The sequence below is a fragment of the Nerophis ophidion genome, linkage group LG10 (genome assembly GCF_033978795.1).
Source record: "Nerophis ophidion isolate RoL-2023_Sa linkage group LG10, RoL_Noph_v1.0, whole genome shotgun sequence".
Taxonomy (NCBI): domain Eukaryota; kingdom Metazoa; phylum Chordata; class Actinopteri; order Syngnathiformes; family Syngnathidae; genus Nerophis; species Nerophis ophidion.
The window spans coordinates 6,043,025-6,059,245 of record NC_084620.1 but is presented as its reverse complement, the minus strand read 5'-3'; the positions used below and the strand labels follow the sequence as shown (position 1 = coordinate 6,059,245).

At 45.2% G+C, this 16,221-nt stretch overlaps 1 protein-coding gene across 2 annotated transcripts in view; it reads left to right on the top strand.

Moving 5' to 3' along the window:
- Nucleotides 1-16,221, top strand: part of prrt4b (proline rich transmembrane protein 4b) — a 91,892-nt gene that overhangs the window by 45,792 nt on the left and 29,879 nt on the right. Inside the window, exons 1-2 of one of the 2 annotated variants that reach the window (XM_061912185.1) lie at nt 143-257; nt 14,526-15,389. In XM_061912185.1, coding sequence (XP_061768169.1) covers nt 14,594-15,389 — 796 coding nt within the window. In that variant the 5' untranslated portion in view covers nt 143-257; nt 14,526-14,593. Of the gene's footprint in view, nt 1-142; nt 258-14,525; nt 15,390-16,221 lie in introns of those variants that run through there. The other variant, XM_061912183.1, reaches the window with a different exon arrangement.

The window sequence follows — 16,221 nt, the reverse complement described above, 5'->3', positions numbered from 1 at the left end:
AGAGCGTGTGTGAGAGAAAGAGAGAGCGTGTGTGTGTGTGTGTGAGAGAGCGAGAGAGAGAATAAGGGAGGCTACAAGTCCATGCAGAGGATTCACGCTGACACACAACACAACAGCAGTCTCTCCTGCAGAACACACACACACACACACACACACACACATATATATACAGACAGGACAGACACACTTACACACACACACACACACACATCATCGCTGTGTGAGGATTCTGCTTCCTATCAACATCTTCTGCACAGGTAAGCTTGGCACGTCACCTATCTAACATGATAAATGTGTGTGTGTGTGCGCGTGTGTGTGTGTGTGTGTGTGTGTGTGTGTGTGTGTGTGTGTGTGTGTGGTAGACATAGCAGCAGAAATGCGACCGGCGAGGCTTGGTCAAGGTGTGCTAATCCCGGGATTAGTGTCGCTTCTGCAGCTGTCAGCAGAGCAGAAGCTGTCAGTGCATTCATCAAGTCAGACGGATGGATAGGTTTCATGTTCATGAGGGGGGTGGGTGTGTGTGGGGGGGTAGTGTGTGTGTGGGGGGGGGGGGGGCATCAACAGGTTATAGTGTGAAGAAAGAGGTGACTAAAAACTAGTCGGCATGCGGAGGAAAGGGCGCAGATTAGAACACGTCAGCGATTAATCTGCGGTAAAGGCCGTGAGCGACATGACGACACTATCGGCCATTTAAGGACGAGCGGATGTGTCATAATCGATAACATCCAGGAACTATTGACTAATGCTTGCAAACACGTCACTGAAGATAACGAGCGTCGCTATTCGGCCCTCACGCAGCCGGGAAACTACGCCGGTCAAAGATCCGCTGTGTGACGAGAGCAATCTGCTGTTTTTGGAGGATTTACTGCCAAAAAAAAATGCCAGTCCAAGATCCTCTATTATATGACAGAATCATCCTGCTGTTTTTTTGGAAGATCCACTGCAAAAAACAAAGATGCTCTGTGGAACAGGATAATATTGTGGTTTTTGCAATAAAATACTAATAAAGTTGGAGCGCGCTGCTGTTTTTTAAGGATCCACTGCAAAACACCTAACTCAAAGCGCCTGTAGGCCAGTGTTTTTCAACCTTTTTTGAGCCAAGGCACATTTTTTTTCATTGACAAAATACGGAGGCACACAACCCCCAGAATTCATTAAAAACTGAAACTCAACAACCAATATCCATCCATCCATCCATCATCTTCCGCTTATCCGAGGTCGGGTCGCGGGGGCAACAGCCTAAGCAGGGAAACCCAGACTTCCCTCTCCCCAGCCACTTCGTCTAGCTCTTCCCGGGGGATCCCGAGGCGTTCCCAGGCCAGCCGGGAGACATAGTCTTCCCAACGTGTCCTGGGTCTTCCCCGTGGCCTCCTACCGGTTGGGCGTGCCCTAAACACCTCCCTAGGGAGGCGTTCGGGTGGCATCCTGACCAGATGCCCGAACCACCTCATCTGGCTCCTCTCGATGTGAAGGAGCAGCGGCTTTACTTTGAGTTCCTCCCGGATGGCAGAGCTTCTCACCCTATCTCTAAGGGAGAGCCCCGCCACACGGCGGAGGAAACTCATTTCGGCCGCTTGTACCCGTGATCTTATCCTTTCGGTCATGACCCAAAGCTCATGACCATAGGTGAGGATGGGAACGTAGATCGACCGGTAAATTGAGAGCTTTGCCTTCCGGCTCAGCTCCTTCTTCACCACAACGGATCGGTACAACGTCCGCATTACTGAAGACGCCGCACCGATCCGCCTGTCGATCTCACGATCCACTCTTCCCTCACTCGTGAACAAGACTCCTAGGTACTTGAACTCCTCCAATCAATCAATGTTTATTTATATAGCCCCAAATCACAAATGTCTCAAAGGACTGCACAAATCATTACGACTACAACATCCTCGGAAGAACCCACAAAAGGGCAAGGAAAACTCACACCCAGTGGGCAGGGAGAATTCACATCCAGTGGGACGCCAGTGACAATGCTGACTATGAGAAACCTTGGAGAGGACCTCAGATGTGGGCAACCCCCCCCCCCCCCCTCTAGGGGACCGAAAGCAATGGATGTCAAGCGGGTCTAACATGATACTGTGAAAGTTCAATCCATAGTGGCTCCAAGACAGCAGCGAGAGTCCCGTCCACAGGAAACCATCTCAAGCGGATCAGCAGCGTAGAGATGTCCCCAACCGATACAGGCGAGCGGTCCATCCTGGGTCCCGACGAGCGGTCCATCCTGGGTCTCGACTCTGGACAGCCAGTACTTCATCCATGGTTATCAGACCGGACCCCCTCCACAAGGGAGGGGGGGACATAGGAGAAAGAAAAGAAGCGGCAGATCAACTGGTCTAAAAAGGAGGTCTATTTAAAGGCTAGAATATACAGATGAGTTTTAAGGTGAGACTTAAATGCTTGTCTCTTGTTTCAAAGTAGGTGTACTGTCACATCACGCCCTGATTTATTTGGAGTTTTTTTGCTGTTTTTCTGTGTGTAGTGTTTTAGCTCTTGTCTTGCGCTCATATTTTGGCGGCTTTTTCTCTTTTTTTGGTATTTTCCTGCAGCAGTTTCATGTCTTCCTTGACCGCAATTCCCCGCACCTGCTTTGTTTTAGCAATCAATAATATTTCATCCATCCATCCATCCATTTTCTACCGCTTATTCCCTTTTGGGGTCGCGGGGGGCGCTGGCGCCTATCTCAGCTACAATCGGGCAGAAGGCAGGGTACACCCTGGACAAGTCGCCACCTCATCGCAGGGCCAACACAGATAGACAGACAACATTCACACACTAGGGCCAATTTAGTGTTGCCAATCAACCTATCCCCAGGTGCTTGTCTTTGGAAGTGGGAGGAAGCCGGAGTACCCGGAGGGAACCCACGCATTCACGGGGAGAACATGCAAACTCCACACAGAAAGATCCCGAGCCTGGATTTGAACCCAGGACTGCAGGACCTTCGTATTGTGAGGCAGGCGCACTAACCCCTCTTCCACCGTGAAGCCCTGTTGTTTTTAATATTTTTTGTAGGGACATTGTTGATTGTCATGACATGTCCGGACGCCCTCTTTGCTCCACATTAAGTCTTTGCTGTCGTCCAGCATTCTGTTTTTGTTTACTTTTTTAGCCAGTTCAGTTTTAGTTTCGTTCTGCATAGCCTTCCCTAAGTCCTCCAAACACGACGAGTTGAGTTTATACCAAAATGGATACATGGATGATACAGCAGAGGATTGGGAGAATGTCATGTGGTCAGATGAAACCAAAATAGAACTTTTTGGTATAAACTCAACTCGTCGTGTTTGGAGGAAGAAGAATACTGAGTTGCATCCCAAGAACACCACACCTACTGTGAAGCATGGGGGTGGAAACATCATGCTTTGGGGCTGTTTTTCTGCTAAGGGGGACAGGACGATTGATTTGTGTTAAGGAAAGAATGAATGGGGCCATGTATCGTGAGATTTTGAGCCAAAACCTTCTTCCATCAGTGAGAGCTTTGAGTGGTTGACCAAATACTTATTTTCCACCATAATTTACAAATACATTTTTTAAAATTCCTACAATGTGAGTTCCTGGATTTTTTTTCACATTCTGTCTCCCACAGTTGAAGTGTACCTATGATGAAAATTACAGACCTCGGTCATCATTTTAAGCGGGAGAACTTGCATAATCGGTGGCTGACTAAATACTTTTTTGCCCCACAGAAAGTTGTTGCTATCTTTCTTTGTAGGGCCATTATTGATTGTCATAATATGTCCGGATGTACTTTGTGGACGCCATCTTTGCGCCACAGTAAGTCTTTGCTGTCGTCCAGCATTCTGTTTTTGTTTACATTTTAGCCAGTTCAGTTTTAGTTTCGTTCTACATAGCCTTCCCTAAGCTTCAATGCCTTTTCTTAGGGGCACTCACCTTTTGATTATTTTTGGTTTAAGCGTTAGACACCGTTTTACCAGCACACTGCCTCCGGCTGTTTCCGACATCTATAAAGCAATTAGCTACCTGCTGCCACCTCCTGATATGGAAAAGTATTACACGGTTACTCTGCCGAGCTCTAGACAGCACCGACACTCAACAACAACACATCATTTTGATTTTCCGTTCGGGCTCCAGTACTCTGGAATGCCCTCCCGGTAACAGTTCGAGATGCCACCTCAGTAGAAGCATTTAAGTCTCATCTTAAAACTCATCTGTATACTCTAGCCTTTAAATAGACCTCCTTTTTAGACCAGTTGATCTGCCGCTTCTTTTCTTTCTCCTATGTCCCCCCCTCCCTTGTGGAGGGGGTCCGGTCCGATGACCATGGATGAAGTACTGACTGTCCAGAGTCGAGACCCAGGATGGACCGCTCGTCGGGACCCAGGATGGACCGCTCGCCTGTATCGGTTGGGGACATCTCTACGCTGCTGATCCGCTTGAGATGGTTTCCTGTGGACGGGACTCTCACTGCTGTCTTGGAGCCACTATGGATTGAACTTTCACAGTATCATGTTAGACCCGCTCGACATCCATTGCTTTCGGTCCCCTAGAGGGGGGGGGGGTTGCCCACATCTGAGGTCCTCTCCAAGGTTTCTCATAGTCAGCATTGTCACTGGCGTCCCACTGGATGTGAATTCTCCCTGCCCACTGGGTGTGAGTTTTCCTTGCCCTTTTGTGGGTTCTTCCGAGGATGTTGTAGTCGTAATGATTTGTGCAGTCCTTTGAGACATTTGTGATTTGGGGCTATATAAATAAACATTGATTGATTGATTGATTGATCATTTGCAGACTATAATTACTGGTTTGCAAAAAAATGTTTTTTACTCCAAATAGGTGAAATTAGATCATCTCCCACAGCACACCAGACTGTATTTCACGCCAGTGTGTCGCGGCACAGTGGTTAAAAAACACTGCTCCATTATATGACAGGATCATCCTGCAGGTTTTGAAGATCCACTGCAAAAAAAACGTTAGACAAAGATCCACTGTGTAACAGGATAATATTGCATTTTTTGTGATAAAATGCTGGTAAAGTTGGAGCGTGCTGCTGTTTTTAAGGATCCACTGCTAAACACCTAACTCGAAGATCCTGTAGGCCAGTGTTTTTCAACCTTTTTTGAGGCAAGGCACATTCTTTGAAAAAATGGGGAGGCACACCACCAGCAGAACTAATTAAAAACTGAAACTCAGCAGCCGATATTGACGGTAAAAAGTTGTCGTCGCAATTTTTGGATATGACTTTAACCATAGTATGCATCGTAACCAAGTATGCATCAATATAGCTCTTGTCTCAAAGTAGGTGTACTGTCACCACCTGTCACATCACACCCTGACTTATTTGGAGTGTTTTGCTGTTTTCCTGTGTGTAGTGTTTTAGTTGTTGTCTTGCGCTCATATTTCAATCAATCAATCAATCAATCAATGTTTACTTATATAGCCCTAAATCACTAGTGTCTCAAAGGGCTGCACAAACCACTACGACATCCTCGGTAGGCCCACATAAGGGCAAGGAAAACTCACACCCAGTGGGACGTCGGTGACAATAATGACTATGAGAACCTTGGAGAGGAGGAAAGCAATGGATGTCGAGCGGGTCTAACATGATACTGTGAAAATTCAATCCACAATGGATCCAACACAGTCGCGAGAGTCCAGTCCAAAGCGGATCCAACACAGCAGCGAGAGTCCCGTTCACAGCGGAGCCAGCAGGAAACCATCCCAAGCGGAGGCGGATCAGCAGCGCAGAGATGTCCCCAGCCGATACACAGGCAAGCAGTACATGGCCACCGGATCGGACCGGACCCCCTCCACAAGGGAGAGTGGGACATAGAAGAAAAAGAAAAGAAACGGCAGATCAACTGGTCTAAAAAGGGAGTCTATTTAAAGGCTAGAGTATACAAATGAGTTTTAAGGTGAGACTTAAATGCTTCTACTGAGGTGGCATCTCGAACTGTTACCGGGAGGGCATTCCAGAGTACTGGAGCCCGAACGGAAAACGCTCTATAGCCCGCAGACTTTTTTTGGGCTTTGGGAATCACTAACAAGCCAGAGTCCTTTGAACGCAGATTTCTTGCCGGGACATATGGTACAATACAATCGGCAAGATAGGATGGAGCTAGACCGTGTAGTATTTTGGTGGCTTTTTCTCTTTCTTTTGGTATTTTCCCGTGGCAGTTTCATGTCCGCTATTCCCCGCACCTGCTTTGTTTTCGCAATCAAGACTAACTTGTTGCTATATTTTTTTGTGCGGACATTGTTGATTGTCGTGTCACATACATTGTGGACGCCCGTTTTTAATAAAGTTGATTTGATTTGATTTGAACACAGTTACAAATATGCGCCACACTGTGAACCCACACCAAACAAGAATGACAAACACATTTCGGGAGAACATCCGCACCGTAACACAACAGAACAAATACCCAGACTCCCTTGCAGCACTAACTCTTCCAGGACTCTACAATATACACACACCCCTGGGAGGTGAGGGTAGCAGCCCGGGGATCATTTTTGGACCAACCTTTTGTGCTTATTGGAGGACATTTAGATGTTAACTTGCTATCTGGCTTTGCACAAGTAAACACGCTGCAGGACTGCTTGTCTCGGAGATTATAGATCACTTAAACTTAGACTTAGACAAATTTTAATGATCCACAAAGGAAATTATTGCACACAGTAGCTCAGTCACAATGACGAAGGATGGAAAGGACAATGCAGGTATAAATAGACTAATTAGAGCGATATAAATTAGTGAATTATATTTTATATAGCGCTTTTTTCTCTAGTGACTCAAAGCGCTTTACATAGTGAAACCCAATATCTAAGTTACAATTAAACCAGTGTGGGTGGCACTGGGAGCAGGTGGGTAAAGTGTCTTGCCCAAGGACACAACGACAGTGACTAGGATGGCAGAAGCGGGGATCGAACCTGCAACCCTCAAGTTGCTGGCACGGCCGCTCTACCAACCGAGCTATAACCTATATACGTAATATTTACATAATATATGTACAGTATATTACACACCTGGCCCTTTACACTTTTCCATCTGGCCCGCCGGACATTCCCAAATAGGTATACATTGTGGACGCCGTCTTTGCTCCACAGTAAGTCTTTGCTGTCGTCCAGCATTCTGTTTTTGTTTACGTTGTAGCCAGTTCAGTTTTAGTTTGGTTCTGCATAGCCTTCCCTAAGCTTCAATGCCTTTTCTTAGGGGCACTCACCTTTTGTTTATTCCTTGTTTAAGCATTAGATACCTTTTTACCTGCACACTGCCTTCCGCTGTCGTCTGCATATTGTGATCACGACAAACCATCGTCATCTCACACGACGTGTTCCCGACATCCACAAAGCAATTATCTAGTGGGACACGGCACAGTGGTTGAAAAACACTGATCTAGATGACGACAGGAGTGATCTGGACCTACTGCAAAAAACACAAGTCAAAGACGTCCTTTTAAAGAGGAACATTTTGACATTTTTAAGAAGTGAGTGCAAAAATGCTAGTCCAAGATGCTTTCTAAGGACCAATGGCATGTCTCCCAGCAGTGTGGGAACACTTCAAGGAAGTTTTTGTCTCACTCGACTTGAGCCCTGACCTCAATCCCATCAAACACTTTTAGCATGACAAAAAAAGTCCAGAAAAAGCAGGTGCAGCCGATGTTGTGCTGATTCATTCACCGAGACGCCAAAAAGCTGATTAGATGTCAGTTTGCGCACCTCATGAAAGTGTCGGCAAAGTGCAGATGACAAGCACGCCGACTGACTGCTGCGCTGTTGACTTTTTAGAGCTGTTGAATGCGACGACTGCACGTCAAGGTCTGGGGTTTTTTTTTTGTTTATGGCCCTGCTAGGTTGGAGGGAATTGTAAATTCTTCTGCTCCCTGTCACGGCACACAATGAGCCTTATATATAGGCTGGAACTTGATGATGTGGAAAGTTTAAAAGGCCCAATAAAAGGAGTACCGAATTGGTATGTCAGACTTAGCCCTGTCTTGGTTTAACTCTTATCTTACTGATAGGATGCAGTGTGTCTCCCATAACAATGTGACCTCGGACTACGTTAAGGTAACGTGTGGAGTTCCCCAGGGTTCGGTCCTTGGCCCTGCACTCTTCAGCATCTACATGCTGCCGCTAGGTGACATCATACGCAAATACGGTGTTAGCTTTCACTGCTATGCTGATGACACCCAACTCTACATGCCCCTAAAGCTGATCTACACGCCGGATTGTAGTCAGCTGGAGGCGTGTCTTAAGGAAATTAAACAATGGATGTCCGCTAACTTTTTGCAACTCAACGCCAAAAAAACGGAAATGCTGATTATCGGTCCTGCTAGACACCGACCTCTATTTAATAATACAACTCTAACATTTGACAACCAAATAATTAAACAAGGCGACACGGTAAAGAATCTGGGTATTATCTTCGACCCAACTCTCTCCTTTGAGTCACACATTAAAAGCGTTACTAAAACGGCCTTCTTTCATCTCCGTAATATCGCTAAAATTCACTCCATTCTGTCCACTAAAGACGCTGAGATCATTATCCATGCGTTTGTTACGTCTCGCCTCGACTACTGTAACGTATTATTTTCGGGTCTCCCCATGTCTAGCATTAAAAGATTACAGTTGGTACAAAATGCGGCTGCTAGACTTTTGACAAGAACAAGAAAGTTTGATCACATTACGCCTGTACTGGCTCACCTGCACTGGCTTCCTGTGCACTTAAGATGTGACTTTAAGGTTTTACTACTTACGTATAAAATACTACACGGTCTAGCTCCATCCTATCTTGCCGATTGTATTGTACCATATGTCCCGGCAAGAAATCTGCGTTCAAAGGACTCCGGCTTATTAGTGATTCCCAAAGCCCAAAAAAAGTCTGCGGGCTATTGAGCGTTTTCCGTTCGGGCTCCAGTACTCTGGAATGCCCTCCCGGTAACAGTTCGAGATGCCACCTCAGTAGAAGCATTTAAGTCTCACCTTAAAACTCATTTGTATACTCTAGCCTTTAAATAGCCAACCTTTTTAGACCAGTTGATCTGCCGTTTCTTTTCTTTTTCTTCTATGTCCCACTCTCCCTTGTGGAGGGGGTCCGGTCCGATCCGGTGGCCATGTACTGCTTGCCTGTGTATCAGCTGGGGACATCTCTGCGCTGCTGATCCGCCTCCGCTTGTGATGGTTTCCTGCTGGCTCCGCTGTGAACAGGACTCTCGCTGCTGTGTTGGATCCGCTTTGGACTGGACTCTCGCGACTGTGTTGGATCCATTGTGGATTGAACTCTCACAGTATCATGTTAGACCCGCTCGACATCCATTGCTTTCCTCCTCTCTAAGGTTCTCATAGTCATTATTGTCACCAACGTCCCACTGGGTGTGAGTTTTCCTTGCCCTTATGTGGGCCTACCGAGGATGTCGTAGTGGTTTGTGCAGCCCTTTGAGACACTAGTGATTTAGGGCTATATAAGTAAACATTGATTGATTGATTGATGGTTGTTTGGGGGTCCTAGAACTAACCAGTTAGCTTAGCTGGAGTTTAGACTGTGGCCACAAAAGTGGAGCACATTCATTGGATGGACATTAACTTTTGAATTTTCCTGAGGGAACTCTCCTGAAGGAATCAATAAAGTACTATCTATCTATTAATTATATGGGATATTTGCCCTGTTTTTTTGTTAGGCTTGGCCCGATTCTACTTTTTCACTTCTGATACGATACCAATTTTAGTACTGACTAGAGATGTCCGATAATATCAGACGGCTTTTCACACACACAAGTGAATGCAAGGCATACTTGGTCAACAGCCATACAGGTCACACTGAGGGTGGCCGTATAAACAACTTTAACACTTTAGCCAGGCCCGGGTAGCAGCCCGGGAATCATTTTTGGACCAACCTTTTGTGCTTATTGGAGGACATTTAGATGTTAACTTGCTATCTGGCGATATTGACGGTAAAAAGTTGTCGTCGCAATTTTTGGATATGACTTTAACCATAGTATGCATCATAACCAAGTATGCATCAATATAGCTCTTGTCTCAAAGTAGGTGTACTGTCACCACCTGTCACATCACACCCTGACTTATTTGGAGTTTTTTGCTGTTTTCCTGTGTGTAGTGTTTTAGTTGTTGTCTTGCGCTCATTTTTTGGTGGCTTTTTCTCTTTCTTTTGGTATTTTCCCGTAGCAGTTTCATGTCCGCTATTCCCCGCACCTGCTTTGTTTTCGCAATCAAGACTAACTTGTTGCTATATTTTTTTGTGCGGACATTGTTGATTGTCGTGTCATATACATTGTGGACGCCGTTTTTAATAAAGTTGATTTGATTTGATTTGAACACAGTTACAAATATGCGCCACACTGTGAACCCACACCAAACAAGAATGACAAACACATTTCGGGAGAACATCCGCACCGTAACACAACAGAACAAATACCCAGACACCCTTGCAGCACTAACTCTTCCAGGACTCTACAATATACACACACCCCTGGGAGGTGAGGGTAGCAGCCCGGGAATCATTTTTGGACCAACCTTTTGTGCTTATTGGAGGACATTTAGATGTTAACTTGCTATCTGGCTTTGCACAAGTAAACACGCTGCAGGACTGCTTGTATCGGAGATTATAGATCACTTAAACTTAGACTTAGACAAATTTTAATGATCCACAAAGGAAATTGTTCCACACAGTAGCTCAGTCACAATGACGAAGGATGGAAAGGACAATGCAGGTATAAATAGACTAATTATAGCGATATAAATTAGTGAATTAGTGAATTATATTTTATATAGCGCTTTTTTCTCTAGTGACTCAAAGCGCTTTACATAGTGAAACCCAATATCTAAGTTACAATTAAACCAGTGTGGGTGGCACTGGGAGCAGGTGGGTAAAGTGTCTTGCCCAAGGACACAACGGCAGTGACCAGGATGGCAGAAGCGGGGATCGAACCTGCAACCCTCAAGTTGCTGGCACGGCCGCTCTACCAACCGAGCTATCACCTATATACGTAATATTTACATAATATATGTACAGTATATTACACACCTGGCCCTTTACACTTTTCCATTCGGCCCGCCGGACATTCCCAAATAGGTTTTTTTAGATCTTTAAGATGGCCCGATTGTAGCTGAGATAGGCGCCAGCACCCCCCGCGACTCCGAAAGGGAATAAGCGGTAGAAAATGGATGGATGGAAGATGGAAAGTGTAGCTGCCATTATGACCGGAAGTCTTCAACTATACAAAGTATTTCAATGGTTGAAATCTGCATGATGTAGTAGTTACTATGGTCATCTAGTTAGTTACTATGGTAATGTAAGTCAGTGGGTGGGGAGCGTTTCCACAGAGTGTTTCCAGAGCCTGAAATGTGGGTGTCAGGGACAGAAGCGAAGGAGATTTTTACAACAAAGTTCTAAAGCCTGAGTGATATATAAGGGGTTATTTTTTTACCCTTCGCGTTCATATTTTGCTGTTTGTTGGATTTTTGTTGCGTTTCGCTTGATTGTAAAATATGTGGATGGGGGGGGGGGGGTGACGTTCATATGTTGTCAGTATTCAGTGTTTTATCCTTCATAGTTAATATTGTAAATCCCACATTCTTTATTTTCACGTACATTCTAGGTGTCTCTTTCAGTAAAAATTTTTTAGCTCACAGCTGCCTTTTTTGACAGCTGCTGCAGGACGACGAATAATCCACTGATGTCTCCGGTATAATACATATCACAATTTCCCCATCCAAAAACATGCTGGTTGACGTAGAGAAAACATGTTCGCTTGACCGCTCCGTTTCACAACAAATAAAGAAACACCGGCTATGTCTCGGTGCTAAAGACAGCTGTAATACACCGCTTTCCACCAACAGCATTCTTCTTTATAGTCTCCATTATTAAATGAACAAATTGCAAAAGATTCAGCAACACAGATGTCCAAAATACTGTGTAATTATGCGGTTAAAGCGGACGACTTTTAGCTGCGAGTGGTGCAGCGCTAGTATTTCCTAACAGTCCGTGACGTCACGCGTCCGCATCATCATTCCGTGACGTTTTCAACAAGAAACTCGCGGGAAATTTAAAATTGCAATTTAGTAAACTAAAAAGGCCGTATTGGCATGTGTTGCAATGTTAATATTTCATCATTGATATATAAACTATCAGACTGCGTGGTCGGTAGTAGTGGCTTTCAGTAGGCCAATTTAAAATTGCTTTCCGCTTTTTAAGGCGGTTTGTCATAACGTTTTTAGCATTGGATTAGAGATTATTGCGAGGTTTTGTATTAGTGTTCCTAAAAGTTAAAGTTAAAGTACCAATGATTGTCACACACACACTAGATGTGGTGAAATTTGTCCTCTGCATTTGACCCATCCCCTTGATCCCCCCCTGGGAGGTGAGGGGAGCAGTGAGCAGCAGCATTGTCGCGCCTTGGAATCATTTATGGTGATTTAACCCCCAATTCCAACCCTTGATGCTGAGTGCCAAGCAGGGGGGTATTGATTGATTGATTGATACTTTTATTAGTAGATTGCACAGTACAGTACATATTCCGTACAATTGACCACTAAATGGTAACACCCGAATACGTTTTTCAACTTGTTTAAGTCGGGGTCCACGTTAATCAATTCATGGTACAAATATATACTATCAGCATAATACAGTCATCACACAAGTTAATCATCATAGTATGTACATTGAATTATTTACATTATTTACAATCCGGGGGGTGGGATGAGGAGCTTTGGTTGATATCAGAACTTCAGTCATCAACAATTGCATCAACAGAGAAATGTGGACATTGAAACAGTGTAGGTCTTACTTAGTAGGATATGTACAGCCAGCAGAGAACATAGTGAGTTCACATAGCATAAGAACAAGTATATACATTAGAAGTACATTTGAGTTGTTTATAATCCGGGGAGATGGGATGTGAATGGAGGAGGGTATTAGTAAAGTGTTGAAGTTGCCTGGAGGTGTTGTTTTAGAGCGGTTTTGAAGGAATATAGAGATGCACTTACTTTTATACCTGTTGGGAGTGCATTCCACATTGATGTGGCATAGAAAGAGAATGAGTTAAGACCTTTGTTAGATCGAAATCTGGGTTTAACGTGGTTTGTGGAGCTCCCCCTGGTGTTGTGGTTATGGCGGTCATTTACGTTAAGGAAGTAGTTTGACATGTACTTCGGTATCAAGGAGGTGTAGCGGATTTTATAGACTAGGCTCAGTGCAAGTTGTTTTACTCTGTCCTCCACCCTGAGCCAGCCCACTTTGGAGAAGTGGGTTGGATTGAGGTGTGATCTGGGATGGAGGTCTAAAAGTAACCGGATTAGCTGGGGTAATGGGTCCCATTTTTATAGTCTTTGGTATGACTCGGCCGGGATTCGAACTCATGACCTACTGATCTCAGGGCGGACACTCTACCCACTAGGCCACTGAGTAGGTTGTAGAAATAGATATACCGGCCCCCAGAGACGTGTTTTTCTCTGAATTTGGCCCGCCGAGTCAAAATAATAGCCCAGGCCTGGTATATCATATCAATCAATCAATCAATGTTTACTTATATAGCCCTAAATCACTAGTGTCTCAAAGGGCTGCACAAACCACCACGACATCCTCGGTAGGCCCACATAAGGGCAAGGAAAACTCACACCCAGTGGGACATCGGTGACAATATACACTGATGCAAGGTGATATCATATTTTCTTTCCTGATATCGGACCAAAATCGATATTGGATTGAGACACCCTTAGTTTTTGCTGATCTTTCTGCAATGGAAATGAAAACCGAGGTACCACTGCAAACAAAAACAACGGTGCTAATAATGTGAATAGATAAGACCAGGCAGGAAAAGAAGCATTGGAAGAAAAATAAAAAGTGAGGCGGACGCATGTGGGAAATAAAATCATTTGTCTGATGCCGAGTCAAAGCGACACGAACGTGAGAAAAACAAATAATGACTGGCAAGGAGAGAAGATCATTCAAGGCATCTTGCTAGAAATGTAGAACGTGTTTGTGGGTGTGTGTGTGCGTGCGTGGGCCCGCAAGTGCAAGACTGCCCTCACGTTCCGCCGTACGAGTAGGTGGACCGCTTGTGCTCGGAACTAAAAACATCTCCATCGTGCTGGCTTTCATGCTGTGCTGATACAAGTCCAAAACTAGGGATTGTGTGGGCTAAGCTGGGGGAGTTTCAGATCAAATAACGGGGAGTAAACGTCGGACAAGGTCTCTGAATAGTCGCCTCCCACACGTTAGAGATTGAGAAGCAGCAGGGAAAGGCTGGGCGGGGGATCCAGGTTGTTGTTCTCCCAGGGGGACATTCCTTTGGTGCCCCCGTCTTTTCACTCAGGCAACAGTCCAGTGACTTTGAACCACAAAAGAGAGAAAACGAGGTGCCTCTGTTTTCCTACAGCCTCCTGCCTTCACTATATTTATTTCCTGACCGCTCCTTGGACGGAGAACTAAGAAACCTCTCTAATTGGTCGGGTCTGAAACGTACATGGTGACCAGAAAAGGAAACCACTAACTGAGGGCGAGAAAGGTGGCAAATAGATCCATGTGAAATGTTCAAATGTCTCCGTTTGTCTTCTAGGTCATTCCGCCGTAAAAAGGGTGCCGAGGGAACAACATGTGAGCGACTCGCCAAGCACTGACGACAGCATGCCTAGACTGCGCCGGACCTTAGCTGTGTGCTGCTGGTGTCTCCTGCTGCTGCACCAGCAGGCCTTTGCGGACGAAGAGGCTCCCTGGGGATCGACGCCTTCGACAAGAGAGAAGAAGAACTCTTACTGGTGGACCCCGACGCTGCCCAAGCTACCGTCACTTCCTTCGCTACCGTTCCGTTTGCCTTTTTATCCTTCAGACGGTAAAACCAAGGCTGCGTTGACGACAAGCTCCAAAGATCTGTTGGAACCAATGGATCACTTGCAGGAACACTCGGGATCGGGAGATGGGAGTCTTTACGAAGCCCGTGACCCTCCCACAGAATTCACTCAAGGGTTCCTGACCAGCGTGACAAAGATAAGAACTGAAATACTTCCGATAGGAACGTCACATCTTCCAGACAAGGACCCTCTTGTTGCAGACTCAGTCTCTCCCACACAGGTCACAAACGCTCCCTACACCGAAAGTCCCACCAGTACAAGCACGCCAGAACAAAATGAGACACACACAACCGAAATTGTCAGGCAGATCTCGCCGACATTAGCACCAGAAACCGCGGTTTTTACTGTTATGACTTCTAAAGAGGTCCAAACAACAACAATCAACCCAGGAAGAGGAATCACTTTAAGACCCTTTAAGACAACACCTCAAGACCCAACAGAAAGTCTCCTCAGTCAGAGCGTGACCGTTTCACCGGAGGAACCACCGGGGGTGATCACCATTGACGTCGCCCCAACTGCAACCGACTACCAACGGGTGATAAGTGAAAAGGTTGACGCCCCGGCAACAGGAGGTGAGCAAAAGTCAAAGCAATCAATAACGACTGAAAAGAGATGATCGAAGATACACGGACAAAAGGTCAATAGGCAGATCAATAGGTGTTTCTGAAAAAGATCACATTAGAAATTGCTAGCAGCTTTAGCGATTTTTTTTGAACCCTCATGATTGCGCCATTTGACGCGTATTTAACCGACCCCTGCCAATTGTGCATGGCCTCGCAACTTTCCCGCATATTTTAGCGAATCAGAGTTATTTTCGCCAATTGAATTTCTGTCTGAGCCACGCTCAAATACACACGACCGTCGAATCAAAACTTGTTTCTTGTTTCACACAGACTTAAAAGTAGACACTAGAAGGCAGTAAAAGACATCATTGTCAAATTACTGTACTGTTTTAATTCATTTTAACTAGAGATGCCCGAAAATATCGGACTGCCGATGTTATCGGCCGATAAATGCTTTAAAATGTAAATTATCGATATCAGTTTCAAAAAGTAAAATGTATGACTTTTTAAAACGCCGCTGTACGGAGTGGTGCAAAGACGTAGAGAGGAGTACAGAGTGCCATAAACCTTAAAGGCCCAGTCACATAAAATCTACGGCTTTTCACACACACACAGAAGTGAATGCAAGCCATATTTGGTCAACAGCCATACAGGTCACACTGAGGGTGGCCGTATGAACAACTTTAACACTGTTACAAATATGCGCCACACTGTGAAACCACACCAAACAAGAATAACAAACACTTTTCGGGAGAACATCCGCACCGTAACACAACATAAACACAACAGAACAAATACCCAAAACCCTTGCAGCACTAACTCTTCCGGGACTCTACAATAT